The 24,693-nt window shown below is 42.6% G+C and overlaps 1 protein-coding gene across 2 annotated transcripts in view; it reads right to left on the bottom strand.

Annotated features, from left to right (window-relative positions):
- The window catches only part of ATP8A2 (ATPase phospholipid transporting 8A2), an 899,065-nt gene that overhangs the window by 643,646 nt on the left and 230,726 nt on the right, over positions 1–24,693 (bottom strand). For both annotated transcript variants that reach the window (XM_040340493.1, XM_040340494.1), the window contains 4 exons: positions 20,829–20,956; positions 18,200–18,277; positions 11,027–11,115; positions 3,880–3,924 (listed from right to left, as the gene is read on the bottom strand). In XM_040340493.1, the coding sequence (XP_040196427.1) occupies positions 3,880–3,924; positions 11,027–11,115; positions 18,200–18,277; positions 20,829–20,956 (340 nt within the window). The remainder of the gene's footprint in view (positions 1–3,879; positions 3,925–11,026; positions 11,116–18,199; positions 18,278–20,828; positions 20,957–24,693) is intronic.

The raw sequence follows: 24,693 nt of genomic DNA, 5'->3' as shown, positions 1-24,693 counted from the left end.
AAAAGGGGGGGAGACATGTCTCCCTCAGAACATCACCAGAAATCCCTAAAGGAGGGAAAAAATAAAAAGAAGAGGGGAAAAGAATGAGAGAAAAAGGAAAGAAGGGTTAGGAAGGCTGTTTTTGTCTCTAAACACCCCTGCATGTTAGCCTATGTGTCCATGCACACATTGGTGATTATATGTGTTTAGAAACCGGAGCGTTCAGAAGAAAAAAATAAAAATTCACAGCCAGCGCGTCCAGGAGCAGCAGCATTTTGGCTGAAAAACGCTCGATGTGTGTAAACGAGTGTATTCAGTGATTGAGTGTTAATTCATTTCAATGGCCAGAATAAATCATTATACTGGCCAGTGAAATGAGTAAGACCCTTTCACACTGGGGCAGTGGGTGTGTCGGCGGTAATTTACCGTCAATTTCGTGGCGCTATTTGGCCGCTAGAGGGGCGCTTTTAACCCCCGCTAGCGGCTGAAAAAGGGTTAAAACCACCAGCAAAACGCCGCTGCAGCAATGCTTATCCGGCGGTATAGCCGCAGTGCCCATTCATTTAAATGGGCAGGAGCGGTGGAGGAGCGGTATATACACAGCTCCTTCACCGCTCCAAAAATTCTGCTATCAGGACTTTTTTTACCGTCCTGCTAGCGCACCGCTCCAGTGTGAAAGCTCTCGGGGCTTTCCCATTGGAGAGACGGCAGCGGCTCTTTCAGGGCGCTTTGCAGGCGCTATTTTTTGCGTTATAGCGCCTGCAAAGTGCCTCAGTGTGAAAAGGTTCTTAACGTTCAAGTGTTTGATGGGCCTAAAGGCATTTACATTTACAAACGTATTTACCAGGAGGAAAGACATATAGGAGAGATGGCAAAATGTCCAGTGTGCGTGAGGTCATACAATCTGCTCAGAGCTAATCAAACATTTCCACTTTAATCAATCACTGTTTCAGTGCTACAGTGAGGAAAATAAGTATTTGAACACCCTGCTATTTTGCAAGTTCTCCCACTTGGAAATCATGGAGGGGTCTGAAATTGTTATCGTAGGTGCATGTCCACTGTGAGAGACATAATCAAAAAAAAAATCCAGAAATCACAATGTATGATTTTTTTTAACTATTTATTTGTATGATACAGCTGCAAATAAGTATTTGAACACCTGAGAAAATCAATGTTAATATTTGGTACAGTAGCCTTTGTTTGCAATTACAGAGGTCAAACGTTTCTTGTAGTTTTTCACCAGGTTTGCACACACTGGAGGAGGGATTTTGGCCCACTCCTCCACACAGATCTTCTCTAGATCAGTCAGGTTTCTGGGCTGTCGCTGAGAAACACGGAGTTTGAGCTCCCTCCAAAGATTCTCTATTGGGTTTAGGTCTGGAGACTGGCTAGGCCACGCCAGAACCTTGATATGCTTCTTACAGAGCCACTCCTTGGTTATCCTGGCTGTGTGCTTCGGGTCATTGTCATGTTGGAAGACCCAGCCTCGACCCATCTTCAAAGCTCTAACGGAGGGAAGGAGGTTGTTGCCCAAAATCTCGCAATACATGGCCCCGGTCATCCTCTCCTTAATACAGTGCAGTCACCCTGTCCCATGTGCAGAAAAACACCCCCAAAGCATGATGCTACCACCCCCATGCTTCACAGTAGGGGTGGTGTTCTTGGGATGGTACTCATCATTCTTCTTCCTCCAAACACGGTTAGTGGAATTATGACCAAAAAGTTCTATTTTGGTCTCATCTGACCACATGACTTTCTCCCATGACTCCTCTGGATCATCCAAATGGTCATTGGCAAACTTGAGACGGGCCTTGACATGTGCTGGTTTAAGCAGGGGAACCTTCCGTGCCATGCATGATTTCAAACCATGACGTCTTAGTGTATTACCAACAGTAACCTTGGAAATGGTGGTCCCAGCTCTTTTCAGGTCATTGACCAGCTCCTCCCGTGTAGTCCTGGGCTGATTTCTCACCTTTCTTAGGATCATTGAGACCCCACGAGGTGAGATTTTGCATGGAGCCCCAGTCCGAGGGAGATTGACAGTCATGTTTAGCTTCTTCCATTTTCTAATGATTGCTCCAACAGTGGACCTTTTTTCACCAAGCTGCTTGGCAATTTCCCCGTAGCCCTTTCCAGCCTTGTGGAGGTGTACAATTTTGTCTCTAGTGTCTTTGGACAGCTCTTTGGTCTTGGCCATGTTAGTAGTTGGATTCTTACTGATTGTATGGGGTGGACAGGTGTCTTTATGCAGCTAATGACCTCAAACAGGTGCATCTAATTTAGGATAATAAATGGAGTGGAGGTGGACATTTTAAAGGCAGACTAACAGGTCTTTGAGGGTCAGATTTCTAGCTGATAGACAGGTGTTCAAATACTTATTTGCAGCTGTATCATACAAATAAATAGTTAAAAAATCATAAATTGTGATTTCTGGAATTTTTTTTTTTGATTATGTCTCTCACAGTGGACATGCACCTACGATGACAATTTCAGACCCCTCCATGATTTCCAAGTGGGAGAACTTGCAAAATAGCAGGGTGTTCAAATACTTATTTTCCTTTCTGTATAAGCTAAAGAAGATTTTATAAGTAAATTGAATTATATATATATATATATATATATATATATATATATATATATATATATATATATATATATATATTACTAACCATGCTTTATTTTGTGTTTTGCAATAAGTAAACAATAAAACAGATCATATACAACAAAAAACATACCCCCTTTTTGTGTTGCCCATCAGAAAACATTTGTTACAGGACTATACACTTCCAGATACAGCAAAGATTATCAGCTTGCACTCAAACTGAATTGAATCTTATCTCCTGGATCAAAATGCTGTACAAACTGTTGGCACTACATAAATCCTGTATTATAATAATATTAATAATAGTCAGGGGCGGACTGACCATTGAGGCACTCGGGCACTGCCCGAGGGCCCCATGCCACTAGGGGGCCCCATCAGGGTTGCCAGGCTAAGTAAAACCAGGGACAGTGTGTAAAAATCTGTGTTTTTTTACATCTGTCCCTGATATGTCCGAAACCGACATGCTTTTGATGTGAAAATGTTGAGATTTTAGCTGCCCCGCCTCTCCACTGCCTCCTGGCATGGTGGCCATCTGTAAGCCCGGGGCCCCATAATCTTCTATTGCCCGGGGGCCCCATGAGTTGTCAGTCCGCCCCTGATAATAGTAATAATAATATTATACGAGTGCATGTATTCCTAGTATAATTTTAGTAGACTATAAAATTCAAGTGTCTGATTTGTGGTCAATTTTTAAGTTTACATATTCTGAACAAGTTAGGCTTTTTCCGGCGTAAAGTTACCCCTGCTATATGAGGGGTATGTTAAGTATGGACGTCGTTCCCGCGTCGAATTTTGAACATTTTACGTCGTTTGCGTAAGTCGTTCGCGAATAGGGCTGTACGTAAGTTACGTTCACGTCTAAAGCAATGATGATTTGCGGCGTAATTTCGAGCATGCGCACTGGGATTTTTTCACGAACGGCAGCTGCTGCCGTTACCGAGATATCCATCTTTAAAGTACCGACGTATATGTACATGAGCGGGTCCTTAAGTGGTTAAGAATATGTAAATAATTTCATGTCCATAATCTGGCCATAGGTTCATCTTAAGATGATTTATCAAAGCTGGAGGGAGCATTTTGTTCATTTAAACAAATCAGATTTCTTTTCACGTCCACCCAAGCAAGGTAGTGGCTTTATATTACAACCAATTGGTACATATCCACTTTTACAATTTCCATACAATTAATACAGAACAATAATTAATACTGTCTTAACACAAAAGAAATATAGGACTTTTTATTGGAAAGCTAGGTCGGAAATGTCCTAAACTGAGACAATAAAAAAAAGGTATATTTACCTGAAATCTTCAGAGGAGCGTTCTCTCTCAAATTCTGGAAAGTGTCTTCCAGGTATGTGAAAATAAGAAACAAGGTGAAATATATGGAAATATATATGGAGCATGAATTATTGATAACTACACATATACAATGTTAGGCAGTGTGCAATAAATAAAAAAATGACAGCTGCTGTAGGAGAGATGTGTAGGGAAGGCATGGTTTCAGTTATAACCTCAATGCTTCTGTCTTAGACTACTCTTATGTTATGTTTTGCACAGCGGCGGTGCGTCCATAGAGGGCGCAGAAGCGCCGCCCCCTCTCGCTCCTGCACCCCAACTGAAAAACAATACATAGATTCATGAATCCATGTATTGTCACCGCTGCCGCCCACTATTCAGATGGCCAGCCCCCTGGCGAGCGCCAGCCATCTGAATAATGGTAGCTGGTTGGCTGTGGAAGTGTCTATCAGAGCCAGCGACCTGAGGAATGTAATCGGCTTCCAAATAGTTAACCAAGGGACGCACAGGGTGTGCGTTCCTTGGTTAACACTGACATGCATCTCAGCCAATCAGGTTCACCGGATCTGGTTACCGGTAACCTGATTGGCTGAAGCGACATCGAGGGTGGGACTACATCGAGGGATCGTGGAGAAGAAACCCGAGGATGGCTGACTGAGAAAGGTAAGTGCCAGGTGGAGGGGGGGGGCAATCTGGCGTCATTTTAGGGGTAAACTGGCGGCAATTGATGGGCACAGTGGCGACAATGGCATGGCACAGTGGCTGCTTTTGGCATGGCACAGTGGAGACAATTGATGGGCACAGTGGCGACAATGGCATGGCACAGTGGCTGCGTTTGGCATGGCACAGTGTAGACAATTGATGGGCACAGTGGCGACAATGGCATGGCACAGTGGCTGCGTTTGGCATGGCACAGTGTAGAAAATTGATGGGCACAGTGGCGACAATGGCATGACACAGTGGCTGTGTTTGGCATGGCACAGTGGTGACAATTGATGGCACAGTGGCTGCATTTGGCATGGCACAGTGGCGACAATTGATGGCATGGCACAGTGGCGACAATTGATGGGCACAGTGGCTGTCTTTGATGGCATGGCACAGTGGCGACAATTTTATGGCACAGTGGCTGCGTTTGATGGGCACAGTGGCGGCAATTGATGGGCACATTGAGGCTGCAATTGGTATTTTTTTTTTTTTGTTTGTTTGCGCCCCCCCAAAAATTTTTAGCACCCGCCGCCACTGGATTTGCACTTATTTAGTGGGGGGCTGTGTTTGGTTATACTTTCTCGTTCCTTCCCATGCCCTACCTATTCTAGCTGTATGCAGTTTAAAATAAATGGCTTTATAATTTGAGGATGTATCTGTTCTGTAAACCTCTAACCAGTTTGATAAAGTCTGGTCCAAGTGGCTTGAAGATGACTTTACTGCCCATATGTAAAGGGCCTTTCAGTTGAGTGCTAATGTTTCAGGTCTCCTTTTGTTGGTAAGGAGTTGGGGATGTTTGGTGGGGCCTGGCCCCAGCCTGGGGAACAATAAGTTATCTTGATTGCATCTGCTAATCGGTTTAATGGGACACACACACATGAGTAATGGCAGACTTCTTGTGTTATGCAGTTTTTGTTTTTTTATGGTAACACGCTTTGGTGGATGTTCAGAGTATGCCAAGGTTGGAGCGGGTGTTAGTGTTCTTCTAACCGCTTTTTGAAAATTGATAATAAAAAATTAAAAAACACAACACCTCTGTATGTACAGTTGGCTATGGGGGCACAAAGAAATAATTTGCATCGCTCCTCCTGCTATCCTAAAATGAGGAATAGTCCCCTAAATTTTTTTACTTTAAAGCCTAGGTTTAGTAAAAACTAAATCTGCTTATAGTCAATAAGATTTATCCATTGTGCTGATGGCTGGGGCTTAAGTTGAAATCTTCTATCACCTGATGCCCCCCTAGCCTCACCAACTTAAAGCCGTATTAAACCCAAAACCAAACATGTAATATACTGCTGCTTACCAATCATTAGATGTGGTGGCTGCATTGTTTTCTTTTTTTTATAGGTTTTTTTTCCCCTCGGTTTTCACCTAGTGATTTGACCAGTAACACACCTCCTCTGTTAGAGTGCATCCCACTCTGGATGAAGGAGCACAGGGGAACCCTTGCACAGCAGCTTTATCAGTTTGGGGAAGGGGAGTTTAAGATGGACTAGAACAGGGATATGCAATTAGCGAACCTCCAGCTGTTGCAGAACTACAAGTCCCATGAGGCATAGCAAGACTCTGACAGCCACAAGCATGACACCTAGAGGCAGAGGCATGATGGGACTTGTAGTTTTGCAACAGCTGAAGGTCCGCTAATTGCATATTCCTGGACTAGAATATTTAAATACATTTACAAATTGAAACCAAACCAGCTAATACTTATTTTTTTCCTTTTGGGATAAAGGGTTTACATAGGTAAAATGTCAGTATTTTGTTGGGCCACTTGTTGCTTTAATTACAGCCTTTAGTATGTTAGGATATGTCTCTACTAACTTTGCACATCTAGACTTTGCAATATTTGCTCACTCTTCTTTGTAAAACTGCTCAAGTTCAATTCACAGATTTTCAATGGGGTTTAAGTCTGGGCTCTGACTAAGCCATGCAAGGACATTCACCTTGTTCTGCTTCAACCAAAGCGTGGAGGTGGTGATATCCTGTTAAGGGGGTGTTTCTACAGCTTTTATGAATGAAAGGGCCGGCATAGATGTCACTCTTGATGAGTGCATATGATAGGACTTATCAACCCTCATGGCACCAGAGGATGAAGAACTAAAGCAGGAGCCAGCAGCACACTAAACACATCACATTGATAGAAAAGTCCCTAAAACGTAGGCTTTACAGGATTTTCAAACAGTACAGTACAGTAGGTGATATGCATAAGCAGTCTTTACTTACGAAAATACAATTTATGTCTCACAATATGTTTGTATTCACTGGGGTGTATTTACTAAAGGCAAATAGACTGTATACTTTGCAAGTGCAGTTTCGCCAGAGCTTAGCAAATGAGGTGAAGCTTCACTTTACAAAGAACCAATCGCATGCAAGGAAAATAGGGAAAACAGCATCTCTGCTTGTACGTGATTGGACGATGGAAGTTAGCAGAGCGTCCCCTCATTCATTAAGCTCTGGTGCAACTGCACTTCCACAATGCACAGTCTATTTGCTCTTAGTAAATCCACTCCAATGTGTTTTTTGCGACTGAATCATATTATTTTTACTAGAATGTAAACAATAGTCAAACACAATAAATGGAGAAACGATCTCTGCTAATTCATCTCTAAATAATACCTGGCCACATAGTCTTGTGATGGTGTTTGAGTAATATAATAAATGTAATTAACCCATTATCTCTCTGAACACGTGTACCTTTATACATGATACTCTTATTAAACTGATGATCTACTGTGCAAAGTAGATCACTATCTCATAGCAAGAGAACAGAAAATGCACAGAATATAGAATTTCAGACAGAATGTTAGATTAGAGAAGTCTTTCTCAAACTTTTCAACACAGAGGAACCCTTGAAATAACTTTCCAGTGTCAGGGAACCCCTGCTAAAAGTTACTATATCTATAACTCATGATACATTAGTGTGGTGGTCAGTGGGAAGAATGATCCTTACACTTGTGGACAGAGGGATTAATTACCCTCTTATAGATAACTAAAAATATCAATAGTGGGAACTTATCTGAGAAGTACTGTAGAAACTGCTCAAGGAACCCCTCATAACCTCTGGAGGAACTCCAGGGTTCCATGGACCCTGGTTGAAAAACCCTGGATTAGAGTGTATGGGTGCAGGGTTGAAGGCCATCAGGTGTTTACTACTGCCCATGATCCCAGAGTGAAGACCTATTAATGTCCTCAGGTCCTATAAGTAAATCTACTGTGAGTTGGCATTCATGGTTTGCTTATATTCATATGAAAAAATTCAGAGAGAAGCCAATGTCACTTCATTACCGCGTCACCGTTAGCGGATGCTTCCTAAGTATGTATGGGACCTGCACTCCATAGAGAAGAGCCAGGAAGTTCTGCCTACAGGAGCCCTGGCTCTAATAGCCAAGCTAGGGTTGAAGGCAGATCTTTAGTCCAGGGGTTGACCAATTTGCTTGGAATCTAGGAGCCAGCTAAAAAAGTTAGGAGCCAGAAAACGCTCCCGTCCCGACGAGCTTGCGCGCAGAAGTGAACACATACGTGAGCAGCGCCCGCATATGTAAACGGTGTTCAAACCACACATGTGAGGTATCACCGCGATTGGTAGAGCGAGAGCAATAATTCTAGCCCTAGACCTCCTCTGTAACTCAAAACATGCAACCTGTAGAATTTTTTAAACGTCGCCTATGGAGATTTTAAAGGGTAAAAGTTTGTCGCCATTCCACAAGCGGACGTAATTTTGAAGCGTGACATGTTGGGTATCAATTTACTCGGCGTAACATTATCTTTCATAATATAAAAAAAAAAATGGGGATAACTTTACTGTTGTCTTATTTTTTAATTAAAAATAGTGTATTTTTTTCCCAAAAAAGTGCACCATTTTATTCTCTAGGGTGTTAGGATAAAAAATACATATAATGTTTGGGGGTTCTAATTAGGGGGAAGAAGATGGCAGTGAAAATAGTGAAAAATTACATTAGAATTGCTGTTTAACTTGTAATGCTTAACTTGTAATACCAACGGCCACCACCAGATGGCGCCAGCTTACACATCTGGTGGTAATAACTTGTAACTTGTTTTATTTTTTTTTGCCCCCCTTCCAAGCCAAGTCGCCAGGACCCTATTTCTAGTCGCCATGGCGACCTGGCGCCCGGGATTTGTCGAGCCCTGCTTTAGTCTGTGGTCATTGACAAAAAACGTTCCCTCATAAGTGTAAAATTATCTTTAACCACTTGCCGAAAGCCTTTTTATGTAGACAGACTGGCACGGGCAGGCAGATTGGCGTACAGGTACGTCCATTTGAATCTGCCGCCCAGCGGGCATGTGCGCGAGTGCGGCCGCGGGTCCAGGAAACTCGATGTTCCTGGGAGTCCCACGATTGAGGTTGGCAAGAGCAGAACAGGGGAATGCCTTTGTACACAAGGCATTCCCCTATTCTGCCTAGTGACACTGTCACTGATGACCGTTCCCCGTGATCGGAAATGGTCATCAGTGACGTGTCACGTGTAGCCACGCCCCCTAACAGTAAGAATCACTTCCTAGGGAACACTTAATCCCTGCCAGTGTCCTTTTTACAGTAAGCAGTGCATTTTTATAGCACTTCTCGCTGTAAAAATTACAATGGTCCCAAAATGGTGTCAAAAGTGTCCAATGTGTCCGCCATAATGTCGCAGTCACGATAAAAATCGCTGATCGCCGCCATAACTAGTAAAAAAAAAACATATTAATAAAAATGCCATAAAAGTCCCCTATTTTGTAGAATCTATATTTTACCAAAAATATGTTGAAGAATACGTATCGACCTAAACGGTGGGAAAAAACATTTTTATATATATTTTTGGGGGATATATATTATAGCAAAAAGTAAAAAACATTGATTTTTTTTTCAAAATTGTCGCTCTTTTTTTGTTTATAGCGCAAAAAAATTAAATCGCAGAGGTGATCAAATACCACCAAAAGAAAGCTCTATTTGTTGGAAAAAAAGGACGTCAATTTTGTTTGGGAGCCACGTTGCACGGCCGTGCAATTGTTAGTTAACCACTTAACGCCCGCCGCACGCCTATTTACGTCCACAGAATGGCACGTACAGGCAGATGGCCGCATATATACGTCCTTGCCTTCTAGCGGGTCGGGGGTCCGATCGGGACCCCCTCCGCTGCGTGCGGTGGGCGGATTCCCGCGGGGAGTGATCCCGGACAACGGCGCGGCTATTCGTTTATAGCCGCTCCGTCGCGATCGCTCCCCGGAGCTGAAGAACGGGGAGAGCCGTATGTAAACACGGCTTCCCCGTGCTTCACTGTGGCGGCTGCATCGATCTAGTCATCCCTTTTATACGGAGACTCGATCGATGACGTCAGTCCTACAGCCACACCCCCCTACAGTTGTAAACACACACTAGGTGAACCCTAACTCCTACAGCGCCCCCTGTGGTTAACTCCCAAACTGCAACTGTAATTTTCACAATAAACAATGCAATTTAAATGCATTTTTAGCTGTGAAAATGACAATGGTCCCAAAAATGTGTCAAAATTGTCCGAAGTGTCCGCCATAATGTCGCAGTCACGAAAAAAATCGCTGATCGCCGCCAATAGTAGTAAAAAAAAAAAAAAATTAATAAAAATGCAAAAAAAACTATCCCCTATTTTGTAAGCGCTATAAATTTTGCGCAAACCAATCGATAAACGCTTATTGAGATTTTTTTTACCAAAAATAGGTAGAAGAATACGTATCGGCCTAAACTGAGGAAAAAAAAATGTATATATGTTTTTGGGGGATATTTATTATAGCAAAAAGTTAAAAATATTGCATTTTTTTCAAAATTGTCGCTCTATTTTTGTTTATAGCGCAAAAAATTAAAACCGCATAGGTGATCAAATACCACCAAAAGAAAGCTCTATTTGTGGGGAAAAAGGACGCCAATTTTGTTTGGGAGCCACGTCGCACGACCGCGCAATTGTCTGTTAAAGCGACGCAGTGCCGAATCGCAAAACCTGGCCTGGGCATTTAGCAACAAAATGGTCCGGGGCTTAAGTGGTTAAGGAGACTCAGTGCCACAAAAAGGTGCCCGGTCTTTAACCACCAAAATGGTCCGGGGCTTAAGCAGTTAAAATAATTAATCCTATTGCTGCAGAATGTGTCTTTCTAGGTGTCAAAAGAGGATCACAAGGTGGTAAAGTCATTGGCCAGTTTTTTAGTGATATCTGGCAAATTATGAATTCTGTGGTCAACTGTCCACAAAACAATCTGATCATTTCAGATGTGATTAGTATTCCTTGGAACTGGATGCCAGCCCCATCCAAGTAGTAAAAGATAACAGAAAATATTTATTTCTGCATGTTCTAACTAAGATATCCACCAATTATTGCTGTGATCCTTCCATTACATGTCAATCTATACTGCCCTAAATAAAAATTGTTTAATCATATTCTCCTTGTACATGCCTGGTTTGCAGTGTGGAATTACTTACCCGTATGTAATACCGCCAATGCTGCATTTCTTGAAGTTCATGACATTGCAGGTTAAGGTTCCAGTTTTGTCCGAAAATAAATACTTCACCTAGAGAGGCAAACAGATACCATCATCAATCTTCTATACAAATAGTCCCTAAAGCCTCACTCACACCAGAACGCATACGTTAATGTGTACTCAATGAAGTGCATTGGCGTGTTTTAGACATGTTGTGCTGTTTTATTTTATAGACTCTTTTTGATGTGAATGGCAAACTGCAGATCAACAAAACTAAAATACCACATATACAGGGCTTTTTTCCAATGCATCCACGTAGCCCGGCGTAATTTTAGGCAGGCGTAGCGTATCGTAGTTACGCTATGCCGCCGCTACTTTGAGAGGCAAGTGCTGTATTCACAAAGCACTTGACTCTAAAGTTACGGCAGCGTAGCGTAAATCTCCCGGGGTAAGGGCGCGGAATTCAAATGATGAACAGGGGGGCGTGTTTTATGTAAAATAAGCTTGACCCCACGTAAATTACGCTTTTTTCGTAAGGCGCATGCGCGCATGCTCAGTATCACGTTGAATTTTCTAATTAAATTACGCCCGCTCAATGCCTAGATGACGTGAACGTAATTTACGCAAAGCCCTATTCGCGAACGTACTACACAAACGACGTACACGACGGAAATATCTACGCTGGCCCGACGTCCATACTTAGCATTGCGTATGCCTCAGAGAGCAGGGGTAACGTTACGCCGAAAAAAGCCTTAATGCGCTGGGCGGACGTACGTTTGTGGATTGGCGTATCTAGCTCATTTGCATACTCGACGTGGAAATCAACGGAAGCGCCACCTAGCGGCCAGCGTAAATATGCACCTTAGATCCAACGGCGTACTAAGACATACGTCAGTCGGATCCAGCCCAGCTTCAGGCGTATCTTGTTTTGTGGATACAAAACAAAGATACGCCGGAGGATCCTAGAAGTTACGCGGCGTATCAATAGATACGCCGACGTAACTACTTGGTGGATCTGGGCCCGTGTGAAAAGGTTCTGTTAAAACAATGGATTTTCTCATGTCTATGCAACTGAGCTGGAAAATGCAATAAAGAGCATTACAAGGCATTGGATATACTGTAAATGAGCTCCACAGTGCAAAGACTGGATACGGCAAAATCAACGTTTTTAAACACATTGGCCCAGATTCAGGTACATTTGCGCGATATTTGCGGGGGAGCAGGGCAACGATTTTGCCCTGCGCCCCCCGCAAATATTTTGCACTGCCCTCGATTCACGGAGCAGTAGCTCCGTAAATTGCGAGGGCGCGCCGGCAAAATTGCCCGGCGTAAGCGCGCGCAATGTAAATGATCCCGCCGGGGGCGGGAATCATTTAAATTAGGCGCGCTCTCGCGCCGAGCGTACAGCGCATGCTCCGTCGGGAAACTTTCCAGACGTGCATTGCGGCAAATGACGTCGCAAGGACGTCATTTGCTTCAAAGTGAACGTGAATGGCGTCCAGCGCCATTCACGAATCACTTACGCAAACGACGTGAAATTCAAATTTCACGTCGCGGGAGCGGCGGCTATACTTTAGCATTGGCTGCCCCTACTATTAGAAGGGGCAGCCTTGCGCTAAAGTTGCCGTACGTAAACTCCGTACCTGGCTTGCGCAGGGCCCGCGCAAGTTTGTGAATCAGTGGTAGTATGCAATTTACACGCTGATTACAATGGGAGCGCCCCCTAGCGGCCCACGCAAGAATGCAGCCTAAAATCTGCGTGGCATATGCCGCGCAGATTTTAGGCTGCAGTCGGTGTAACGAGGTTCCTGAATCAGGAGCACCTATGGTTACACGGGCGCAATTGCTTCTTGAATCTGGGCCAATGTTTAGAGGAGGGATCTCACAAATATTGCCTACTATATCCTTTTTTTAACATGTGTTACTCCCTATGATTAAGGACAACACTCTGTAACTCATTTGTTAATATTTCAAGGCTTTTAAAAAAAAAAAAGCTTTGCTTTATGGAGGCTTTGCACAGATGTGCTGGTAACTATTTGTATAGTGACACCCTCGGAAAAAAAAAAAACACATACCATGTGCTTTGTGAATTGGATAGATGAATTTTGAAAACAACAGACATTTACATGGCTTCATATTTAAAGGGTGAGTACAATTTTCGAAACAAACATCCATACTTACCTCAATGCTGCAGCATACGTGTGAAGCTGTAGCTGTCCCATGCTGACTCGTTACACCGAGAATTGAGTGATCACATACCGCTGATTGTTCAGTTCATGCTCAGCTCCAAGTTGAGAGCGGTTGAGAGCGGTTACTGTCAGGTGAAGCCAACTGTCAATTAGCACAGCAATTGACAATATTGTTGGGATATTTTTTGGGCACGGCTCTGGTAGCTGGTAGCAGGAAATAGTCTGCTATAAGCTAACTGGGTCAAAAGGAATACAAAAGTAAATGTACTTCTGTGACCCACAAGAGAAGTATGGCCAAAAAAGATTTAACCCTACTTCTCCCGGTAAAACGCCTCTATTTTTACCGCCGACGCTATGGGCAGATTTGCGGCGCATTTCAGCCGCTAGCAGGGCGCATTTACCCCCACTAGTGGCCGAGAAAGGGTTAAAACCACCCGCAATGCGCTGCTGAAGCCCATTTATTTCAATGGCCAGCAGCGGAGGAGGAGCAGTAAACACACCGCTCCAAAGATGCGGCTAGCAGGACTTTTTTTAACCATCCTGCTAGCGCAACGCTCCAGTGTGAAAGCCCCTCGGGCTTTCACACTGGAGTGAATGGGGGACAGATTTTTAAGGGCGTATTGCAGGCGCTATTTTTAACGCTATAGTGCCTGCAATACGCTCCAGTGTGAAAGGGGTCTTAAAGTGTACATAGTGTGGCTTTCCTTCACACATCACAATTTGGTAAATCGAGTCAAAATGGCACATATAGCACAGACAAAGGAAATCAAGTATAGAGATCTCACCAATATAGTGTTTCAGAGAGATAAGGAACTGTCACATGGGCTTACTAAAAACAAAAATATCAGTTCTAAAGCCCAACTCAAGGAATTTGATGAAATCTACACTTGCAGCACCCCCCAACCACACACAAACACACTGCGGGGGTAACTGTTCAATCTAGGGGTGCAATAATAATGTGTAACACTTACCTTATTCCAGCGATGTGACTGGTCCCCTGAAATCTCTTCTCTAAGGCGCTTCAGTCAGAGTTGCACTCCTACCTCCTTCACATACAATACAGGGTTAATAGCCCTGCATTTTACGTGATGACAATAAGGGACCACCCATAGACCGGAGCAAGAGGGAGAAGAGGAGAGCTTATGGAGCTGGCTGGGTAAAGAAAGGGTTACAGCCTTATCATCTCCCCCTAGATTGAACCAACGTTTAACCCTTTAACTCAGTTTTTGTCTAATTAAAACGGCTTTAATGGAACTGCTGCTTTAAGAACATCTGTTATTATATGCAACCATTCATTATGGCAACCGATAAGTAGTTAGGAAAATAAAAATCTTTAGCACATTTAATTTTAATAGAACAGAGATTTAAAACAGATTATAATTAAAACCACTGCGACCAGAGCAAATCATATGTGGAAAAAACACATCATTATAAAATTCCTGAAATAAAGCAATTGCACCAGAGGAGGGCAGCACTGCCACATGCCACATTGCCAGCACTGTAATGAGGAAGATTATTCAGCTTGAGACAAAAAAAATCTTTGAGGTTCTGTAAGTAAACCTTACCTGTTTCCACCTGATAAGACAGTGAATATGATTACACTGTAAGCTCTAAATAGGATTACAGTATTATGTAGGGGTCAGGATGGTATAGAAGAGTGATATATATAACAATGCACATTGTAAAGGTAAAGTTAAGTAGCATTTGTAGAATACATATAAAATATTTTCAAGAAATTGTAATGCCTACTAAGTGAAATCTTTCCTCTGTTATGAATCAGTTACTGCAACATTACATACAGTAGCTATTATAAAATCTACCTCTACATAATAGAGGTAATAAACATAATCCACAACATCAATATAACGGGAACACCTTCTCTGCTCCTATCCTTGGATGCAGAGAAGGCGTTTGATAGAATTAATTGGACTTATTTATGTTTGACTCTTCAAAAATTCAGTTTTGAAGGATTTATTTTAAAGTCAATTCTAGCTCTCTATTCTTCTCCAAACGCTAAAGTACTGGCGTCTAACTTTATTTCCCAATCCTTTTCCATATCCAACGGGACCAGACAAGGATGTCCCTTGTCCCCCCTACTTTTTAATCTCATGATGGAACCGTTAGCAGAACATGTCAGGTCTAACCAAAACATATCTGGAATAACCATAGGGGAACAATCCCATAAGATCAGTTTATTTGCTGACGATGTTATAATGATGATAACCAACCCGTACAACTCCCTAAAAGAAATCAGTAATTTATTGACCTGGTTTAGCAAAATATCATATTATAAAGTAAACACGTCCAAATCCTCGATTCTAGACATGAATGTAGATGCGGTAAATAGTGCTATATTACAACACGACTTCCCGTACACCTGGGCGGACTCCGAAATCCCTTATTTGGGTATCCAATTGACAAAAACTACCAAAGCTTTATTTACGAAGAACCATTTACCACTGAGGAATAATTTACATTTGGAACTGACCAAATTGGGTAAACAAGAACTTTCATGGTGGGGCAGATTGTCTGCTTTTAAAATGATACATCTACCACAAGTACTATACATATTTCGTTGTATTCCAATTCCAATCCCGACTAGCTATTTCAAATCCCTACAATCCCTTCTATCTAAATTCGTATGGCAAGGCAAACGATCTAGATGCGCTCACCATAAGCTTATAAAACATAGGTTATGGGGAGGAGTAGGTTATGTGGATTTTCTAGATTATAATCACAGCACTGTGTTAACCCAATTTAAGGAATGGTTTCAGGCCTCTCCCACGAAATCGTGGGGATACATTGAATCCTCGTATTGCTTGCAAAAACCAACGAAAAATTGGCTGTTTGGAGCACTTATAGGATTGAAAGTCCCCTCACACTTGCCGCCATCTATGAAAATATCAATATCGTCTTGGCTAAAATTCCTTAAAAGCACTGAGGACTCCTTCCCGAAAGTCACAATAGATATTCCATTCGAAATCATGAGGATATTCTCACCTTCGGAGACAATTGATGTGTGGTGTTCTCATGGGATAACGCAAATTCAAGACCTCTTCGTTAGAAACGAAATTAAATCTTTCAATACGATTAAATCAGAATTTCATTTGCCCCAAGCACACCAAGTTCATTACAAAAAGATATTTAAATGCTTACAGAATTTTAATCCTACAGATCTCCAGATCTGTAAACGTGCTTGGAATTTTTTTAATTCCATGGATATGCAAGAAAAGGGTATCTCTTTTTTCTATAATTTACTTCAGGGAAAAAGAGAATTTACTAAGTCTACTTCACTCATTCAATGGGAGAAAGATCTTGGACTCTCTTTTACAGACATTCAATGGAGATCAGCATGTGTAATAAACCAAACAGTGTCCAGATGTGCTACGTTGTGGGAACTGACAGTTAAAATAAATTTAAGATGGTACTACACACCTGATGTGTTGGCTAAATTTGGTACCCAACATTCTGATACATGCTGGAGGGAGTGTGGTGGCAAGGGTGATCTCCTCCATATATTGTGGAATTGTCCCAAATTAAAGGTATATTGGGATGGTATCTTCAATATATTAAATAGTTTGGCTAATACTTCTATAGAACCAAACCCAGCTTTGGCATTGTTGTCCCTGGGTGTGGAATGTGTTCAGGCTAATAAACGAACTTCAGTCGTCAATTTACTCTTAGCAGCTAGACTTACAATCACCAGAAGGTGGAAAGTTCCATGTCCTCCTTCGATGATGGAAGCTATAGACTTAACAAATCTTCACATGACATATGAAAGATTGTGGGCTTTATCCCAAAACAACTTACACAAATTCGATGTTGCATGGTCACCATGGAAAACGTGGGTCAACCAAAACATTTGAATGTTAAATCAGGGATAGTAATCTCTGTTGGTTTATAATCGTAGTTTTCTAATGTATTGCTTTCATTCATGCTTTGATTGATTAAGTAATAATTCAGTTTTGTTGTTTTAATGTGGATGTTATTTATACATATAGTATTAGCAATAGTACTATACCAAAAGTAAATGGAAATAGTTGTTTTGTCTGTGTAACAGGACTTCCGTTTTAAGTCACGAAGAAAAATATTTATATATTATTCATTTTAATGTTATAAGAATTATAACTAGACGTTATATACAACTATATGAGATTTGTCGAAACTTACACGTTTGATATGTATGTATATGATCCTTTATATACTAATAAAAAATATTGAAACAAAAATCTACCTCTTATTGGCGTATTAATACGCCAATAAATACAGTAAATGATGCCCATGCAAGGGATAAAATTATTCAATTTATTTATTCATTTTATCTCTTTGTATGGGTATCATTTTTTTACTATTTTATCAAATGATAGCTAAAAACGCTATAATAAATGCAAAAAAACGCTATTGCAAAAACATTAAAAAAGCTACTGGCGATTTTATAACGTTATTTTAATGTCCAGTGTGCATGAGGCCTTAAACTCAATGCACGCATTTCTTTTTTTCAATGCAATTACAGTTACATGACAAAATCAGCCTTATTCAATATGACAAAACAATGTACAGTAAATCTAAGGTGATTGCGCAAAGTGTCAAAACAAAGTGAAAGTTGCACTCACTGTATCCACATGTAAATAGAATAAACCAACATAACCTGTAATTGTGTTGTGCTATCAAAATAAAGTGCATGTGCACATCATATTATCATCCAATTGACCATTAATATATTTCAATTAATTCGTTTTTTCACTTTGATTGGATGATAATATGATGTGCACTTTATTTTGATAACACGTTTACAGGTTATAGTAGCATATAATAACCAGTTAGTAGACATCTTTTATTATTTAAACCGATGATGGGTGACATTGGAATGGTTGCTATTAGTTTCTGCCCTTACACAACAAATACCCCACACAGGTTTTTTTTCTTAATAATCCCGAATATGAGAAATACAACACGATACAATTCATCTGATAAGAAGTGCTCACCTGTCCCAGCTCTTCATTCAGATTGGACGTTCTGGCCATTGCGGGAGTGTCTGTCTCTGCATAGTACATATCTCTGTCCTGTAATACAGAATAGACTTCCATCAATATTTCATGCTGGGATAACCGTGACATTTACAGATCACAGTGACAGTTGAGTATACATTACAAATGTGCTCAATTATCAAAGGGGCCGTTCATAAAGAACCAGCAGACTGAATCTTGTTTGCAGCTTCTTGGATTGCAACTTTCAGATTGAACCTGCCCCTCTTTTCCCAAGCTGATATCTACAGTTGTGGCCAAAAGTCTTGAGAATGACACAAATATTAGTTTTCACAAAGTTTGCTGCTAAACTGCTTTTAGATCTTTGTTTCAGTTGTTTCTGTGATGTAGTGAAATATAATCACACTCACTTCATACGTTTCAAAGGCTTTTATTGACAATTACATGACATTTATGCAAAGAGTCAGTATTTGCAGTGTTGGCCCTTCTTTTTCATGACCTCTGCAATTCGACTGGGCATGCTCTCAATCAACTTCTGGGCCAATTCCTGACAGATAGCAACCCATTCTTTCATAATCACTTCTTGGAGTTTGTCAGAATTTGTGACAGCAGGGACCAGCCAGGACGCGCAGCCCGACTCGTGCACGTGCAGTAGGGAACCAGGCTGTGAAGCCACAAGGCTCCTGATTCCCTTACTGTAGTCTTACGGTAGCCGAGGGACGGGTGCACCCTAGACAGGTAAGTGTCCTTATTTTAAAAGTCAGCAGCTGTTTGTAGCTGCTGACTTAATTTATTGTTCGGCTGCACTTAGTTTGGTGCCCCCCAGTTTGTTCTCTTAGTCCTGCAGGTGTATCCACCCATCCAGTATTCCTATCCTGCCGTGAGGTGCCCTGTTGTGGTGAGACTGTCCATCGGAAGCCTTTACTATGTGTTGAGCCTGATTTTAACTGTCACAATGTAAGTTGCCATTTGTCTTTTCACCACAATAAATCTGTTAATATACTACTATTGTGCGGTTCTTCCTATATGTTAGGAGGGAAACTCAAGCATACCCATGTACTGTTGCTATTTTGGTTTACCAAAAAGGTAGACTACCACGTAGGGCGGCGTATGTTTGAGCCGGCGTAGCGTATCGTATTTACGCTACGCCACTGTAAGTTAGAGAGGCAAGTGCTGTATTCACAAAGCACTTGCGTCCTAAGTTACGGCGGCGTAGCGTAAATGTGCTGGCCTAAGCGCGCCTAATTCAAATTGTGAAGAGGTGGGCGTGTTTTATGCAAATGAATCGTGACCTAACGTGATTGACGTTTTTTACGCATGCTCCAAATTACGCCGCAAAGACTTATTGGTTTCAACATGAATGTAAATTATGCCCAGCCCCATTCACGGATGTCTTACGCAAACGACGTCCATACTTAACATTGGCTAGGCCAGCTTTTGTTGGACTAACTTTACGCCTGAAAACGCCTTACGTAAACGGCGTATCTTTACTGCGACGGGCAAGCGTACGTTCGTGAATAGGCGTATCTCGCTGATTTACGCTTTCTAGGCGTAAATCAGCGTTCACGCCCCTAGCGGGCGGCCTAAATAGAAAGCTAAGATACGACGGCGCAGGCCGTCGTATCTTAGCTAGATTTAAGTGTATCTCATTTTGAGAATACACTTAAAGATACGACGGCTTAGATTCAGAGTTACGACGGCGTATCTACTGATACGCCGGCTTAAAGGTGAGGTTCCCCCTTAAAACACATTTCTAACAATACATTTGGAAGACTGCTTACACTGCGGGTAGGCTGGCTTTTTTTTTTTTTTTCGTACATACCTCGATATCGCCGTTTGATCCCTCGACTTCCCGGGTATGAGTCTTGTGGCGGTGGGCGTTCCTAGTTGATTGACGTATACTTGACGTCACGACTTTCCGAAAGAAGCCGAACGTCGCTGCGCAGGCGCCGTATAGAGCCGACTCTATACGGCGCCTGCGCAATGACGTTCGGCTTCTGTCGGAAAGTCGTGACGCGCAGTATGCGCCGGTCGGAGGAACGTCAATCAACTAGGTCCAGCAAGACTCATACCCGGAACCCGAGGGATGAAACGGCGATATCGAGGTATGTACGAAAAAAAATCTAGCTATAACTTGAGAAAATTTAAAAGACTTGAGAAATCTCCATTTGAAATCTGCAGAGAAATCAAAACTTCCAGGAGTGTTGTCTTTTAGATCCCCTGCACCTCTTATTGGTTCCTCCTTCTGACCTCATGGCCACTACTATGTCCCCAATCCGGTGGAGGCCAGAGGGAGGAACCATTGAGAGCTGCAGGGGACCGAGGACAGTGACACTCATAGAAGTGTAAGGTTTCCCTGCAGACTTCACATGGAGGCAGAAGGAAAAGTATGATTTTACGGGTATGCCCAGTTTTAAAAATGTAAAAAATCATAAGGCTTTCTTTTATTTTGGGGTATCCACATTGTGCGCGGTATACAGTTTCCCACAGCTAATAGTGATTTTCTCCTGGATGTCCGGAGCTGGTCACACATTACAGTCAAAGACAACATAGAAATGATATTCTTTTGACGCCTCTTATCATGTTGTCCCAGACACAGGCTCTCACGAAACTCATTTCTCTGACTCACCCAGTTGATGAAAAGAGCTTGAGTGAACTTCACCACCTCCAGGGTAACCAGAAGGCTAATAGGAATGAGGTTATTGTACAGGATAATGAATGTCAGGAGATTGTATCCAAAATTGTTAGATATAGCCTCTGTAGAAAGAGCAATACAAAATTAGCATTGTGTTCTGAAATATAACAGTAATGTTAAACAGCTCACACAAACACCGACAGATGATTGCAATTTTGTGGAAATGTGCAAAGAAATATGCTTTTCAATGTACACACAAGAGTGCAGAGTATGCTTACCAGGGGAGTAACTATAGGGGTCGCAGGCATATGGCTCCCCTGTACACCTGGATGGGAGAGGTGGCGGGGGGGGCAGCATATAGAGGAATCCGATCAACTCCAATTTCCTCCTGCGCACGCTGAAAGGCTGCTTCTCTTCTTCTCCAGCAGGCATTCAGCGTGTGCAGGAGGAAAAGGGAGGGCATTGGTTCCTCTATATGCTGCCCCCGCCACCTCTCCCATCCAGGATACCTGTCCCCTGCTGCTCCCGAACCCCTGGTGCCCCCTGCCCCCGCAGTGCTGCTGGCTTTCCCAATCCCCTCTCCTGACGCCTCCTGGGGGGGGATGTGTCAGGATGGAGAGCAGGAAAGGGGTCAATAAATATGTCACTTACCAATCCCTTCCTTTTATGAATGGAAACACAGAGTGATCACTCATGTGTCCATTCATAACTGAAGCATAGAAAACTGTATTTACTATGCTTCAGTTTGTGAATGATCAGGAAGCTCTGTACAGAGCTATTCCTGTCCATTCATTCTGTGAAGCTGATTAGGGGCAGTGTCCTCAATCTCCTTTCTCGGTCTCAAAGGTGAAACATCAGACCCTTGAAATTTTACTAAAGACCCCCATCAGGGCTCCTAACAAATCTGTAAAAAACAATAAAAAAACCAAAAAAAACCCCAAAAGTGTATGAAAATAATTATTAAATAAAATAACAAAAATAAACGACTGACACCACTGGCGACACCACTAGGGTTCCAAATGTTGCATTTGCGACAGGGCCCTGGTGTTCCACCCCTGTGGGGGGGCCCCCAAGACAGTAGGAAAGGGGTCCACTGCAGAACACATGACAGGGACTGTAATAAAGTGCCACACCAAGGTGAGTATAGGGGCCCTGTATCAGTCGGAGGGGGCCCCGGCTCAGAGGGAAGGGCCCCAGCCGGGGTCGGGGGCCCTTAATGGATTCTTGCCCTGGAGCCCTGAAAGTTACGCTTCTGTTGCTTACCATGACCAGGCTCTTATTTGTAGCCATAGTCCCTATGATGATGCTGGGAGTGGAGCACATGAACCCCCCAGCACTATTTCATAGTAATGAAGAAGTACTCTTAAACCCCAATTCACCATATAATCCTTCTCTTGGTTTACTCGGCAAGAACCAGCAAGAAAACTGCTGGCAGAGCTTTCTTGCCGAGTATACCGACTGTGTGTACGAGGCTATCAGGTTTCTCGTTAAGAAAACGGCCTAAAATCTCGACGAGAAAAATACAGAAACCCGAGAGTGTATACTTACCTGTCTCTGTGGAAACCCGCGCATGCTCGAAATGACTTTGACGCATGCGCGGTAGCTTCCTAGGCATAGGTAGGGCGCAGCAAGATGGCGGCGACGGCATCGAATGCGACGAGCGAATGCTCGTCGTACGCAATGACATCACCGCGTTATGGCCTTCCAAAAGAACCGCGTTTCTTTTGAAAGGGGTGTCTGTACACTCGGGCGGCAAGATATTCTTGTCAGGAAAAATTACATTTTTTTCCTGACGAGATTCTGGCCCGTGTGTACAGGGCTTGAGTCCAAAAAGTTGGTATCAGCAATAAAAACCGCAGGCTAAGTTTGCAAAAGCAGAAGTTTCCACTACCCTATGAAAAGCTATTCTTTATGGATACTGAATAGCTGTTTTAGTTGAACAATTAGCTTGCACTTGCAGCACAGTCCTATTGACTTCAATGGGTGAGTTTGACAAGCGAATTCAGCAAGCCAAGTAAATGAAGCCATAAAGCCAAAATTCACGGCCATGGCATGTGTACCACCCACTCTGGCTGTCTTGTTAGGTTTTTCGGTGGGTGGCAATAACACAGCCGAACTGTTCGTTTTGACCGTCTGTGTGAACAGGGCCTTAACTGCTTGCCGACCAGCCGCTGTCATTCTACGGCGGCAGGTCGGCTCTCCTGGGCGAGAGCCCGTACAATGACGTTGGCTCTTTTTGCGTCCGTGAACCCTGTGCGGGTGCCCGGCGGGCGCGATCGCCGCCGGGCACACCCGTGATTGCTCGTTACAGAGCGGGGACCGGGGGCTGTGTGTGTAAACACACAGCTCCCGGTCCTGTCAGCAGGGGAAATGCTGATCTTCGGTTCATACAATGTATGAACAGAAGATCAGTGTTTCCCCTAGTGAGGCCACCCCCCCCCCCACAGTAAGAACACACCCAGGGACATACTTAACCCCTTCCCCGCCCCCTACTGTTAACCCCTTCACTGCCAGTGGCATTTTTATAGTAATCCAATGCATTTTTATAGCACTGATCGCTATAAAAATGCCAATGGTCCCAAAAATGTGTCAAAAGTGGCCGAAGTGTCCGCCATAATGTCGCAGTACCGAAAAAAATCGCTGATCGCCGCCATTACTAGTAAAAAGAAAATATTAATAAAAATGCCATAAAAATACCCCCGATTTTGTAAACGCTATAACTTTTGCGCAAACCAATCAATTAACGATTATTGCGATTTTTTTTTACGAAAAATATATAGAAGAATACGTATCGTCCTAAACTGAGGAAAAAATATGTTTTTTTATATATTTTTGGGGGATATTTATTATGGCAAAAAGTAAAAAAATATTAATTTTTTTCAAAATTGTCGCTATATTTTTGTTTATAGCGCAAAAAATAAAAACCGCAGAGGTGATCAAATACCACCAAAAGAAAGCTCTATTTATGGGGAAAAAAGAACGCCAATTTGTTTGGGAGCCACGTCGCACGACCGCGCAATTGTCTGTTAAAGCGACGCAGTCCCGAATCGCAAAAAGTGCTCTGGTCTTTGGGCAGCAATATGGTCCGGGGGTTAAGAGGTTAAAGTGTAAATGAATGCTGACATCTTTCATTTTTATCTTGGACAGAGTGGGAAAGGGTTTAAACACCTTTCAATTTTTTTGTTTTTTTTGCTGTATATGGCCTGTCTATGAGGAGATTTCCCTTCACTTCCTGTCTCGCAGATGGAAGACCAAAGGGTCTAATTACAAAGCAGTGAATTTGAAAGCGAGTCTATAATGACAGCGATTGCTTCACTACCAGAGAATGTAGGCTCGGTTCACATCTATGCAGTTTGCTTTCAATCCGTCTCTGCAGTGCTTTTTGCTGTGCGCTTTGCGCTTTTGAACACATGATTTTACAACGAATTTTGCAGGGTTTTTCATCTAAGTTTTTTTTGGTCATTTTGTTGTTTGGCAGATTAAAAAAAAACTTTGTGGCAAACACGCACAACATGAATTTCTGCAGCTTCTCCATTGAAGTCAATTGAACCAAAAAAGAAAAAAATAAGTCGTTCTGCATTTAAAAAAGTCCCTGACCCTTTCCAAAATGCAGCAGTTGAAAAGAGCATAGATGTGAAGTGAACGTGTCCCATAGGAAACCATAATAAATGGACTGTAGTGCAAAAAGCACCAAAAAAACGTTAAAGTTCCCAAACGTTTTTTCTAGTGGTGAATCAGTCATTTAACCACTTAAGACCCGGACCTTTAGGCAGCTAAAGGACCCGGCCATTTTTTGCGATTCGGCACTGCGTCGCTTTAACTGACAATTGCGCGGTCGTGCGACGTGGCTCCCAAACAA

Source organism: Rana temporaria, chromosome 2 (genome assembly GCF_905171775.1).
Source record: "Rana temporaria chromosome 2, aRanTem1.1, whole genome shotgun sequence".
In the NCBI taxonomy this organism is placed as follows: Eukaryota; Metazoa; Chordata; class Amphibia; order Anura; family Ranidae; genus Rana; species Rana temporaria.
Note: the sequence above shows the minus strand (reverse complement) of the source record. Positions and strands in the feature narration are given on the sequence as shown.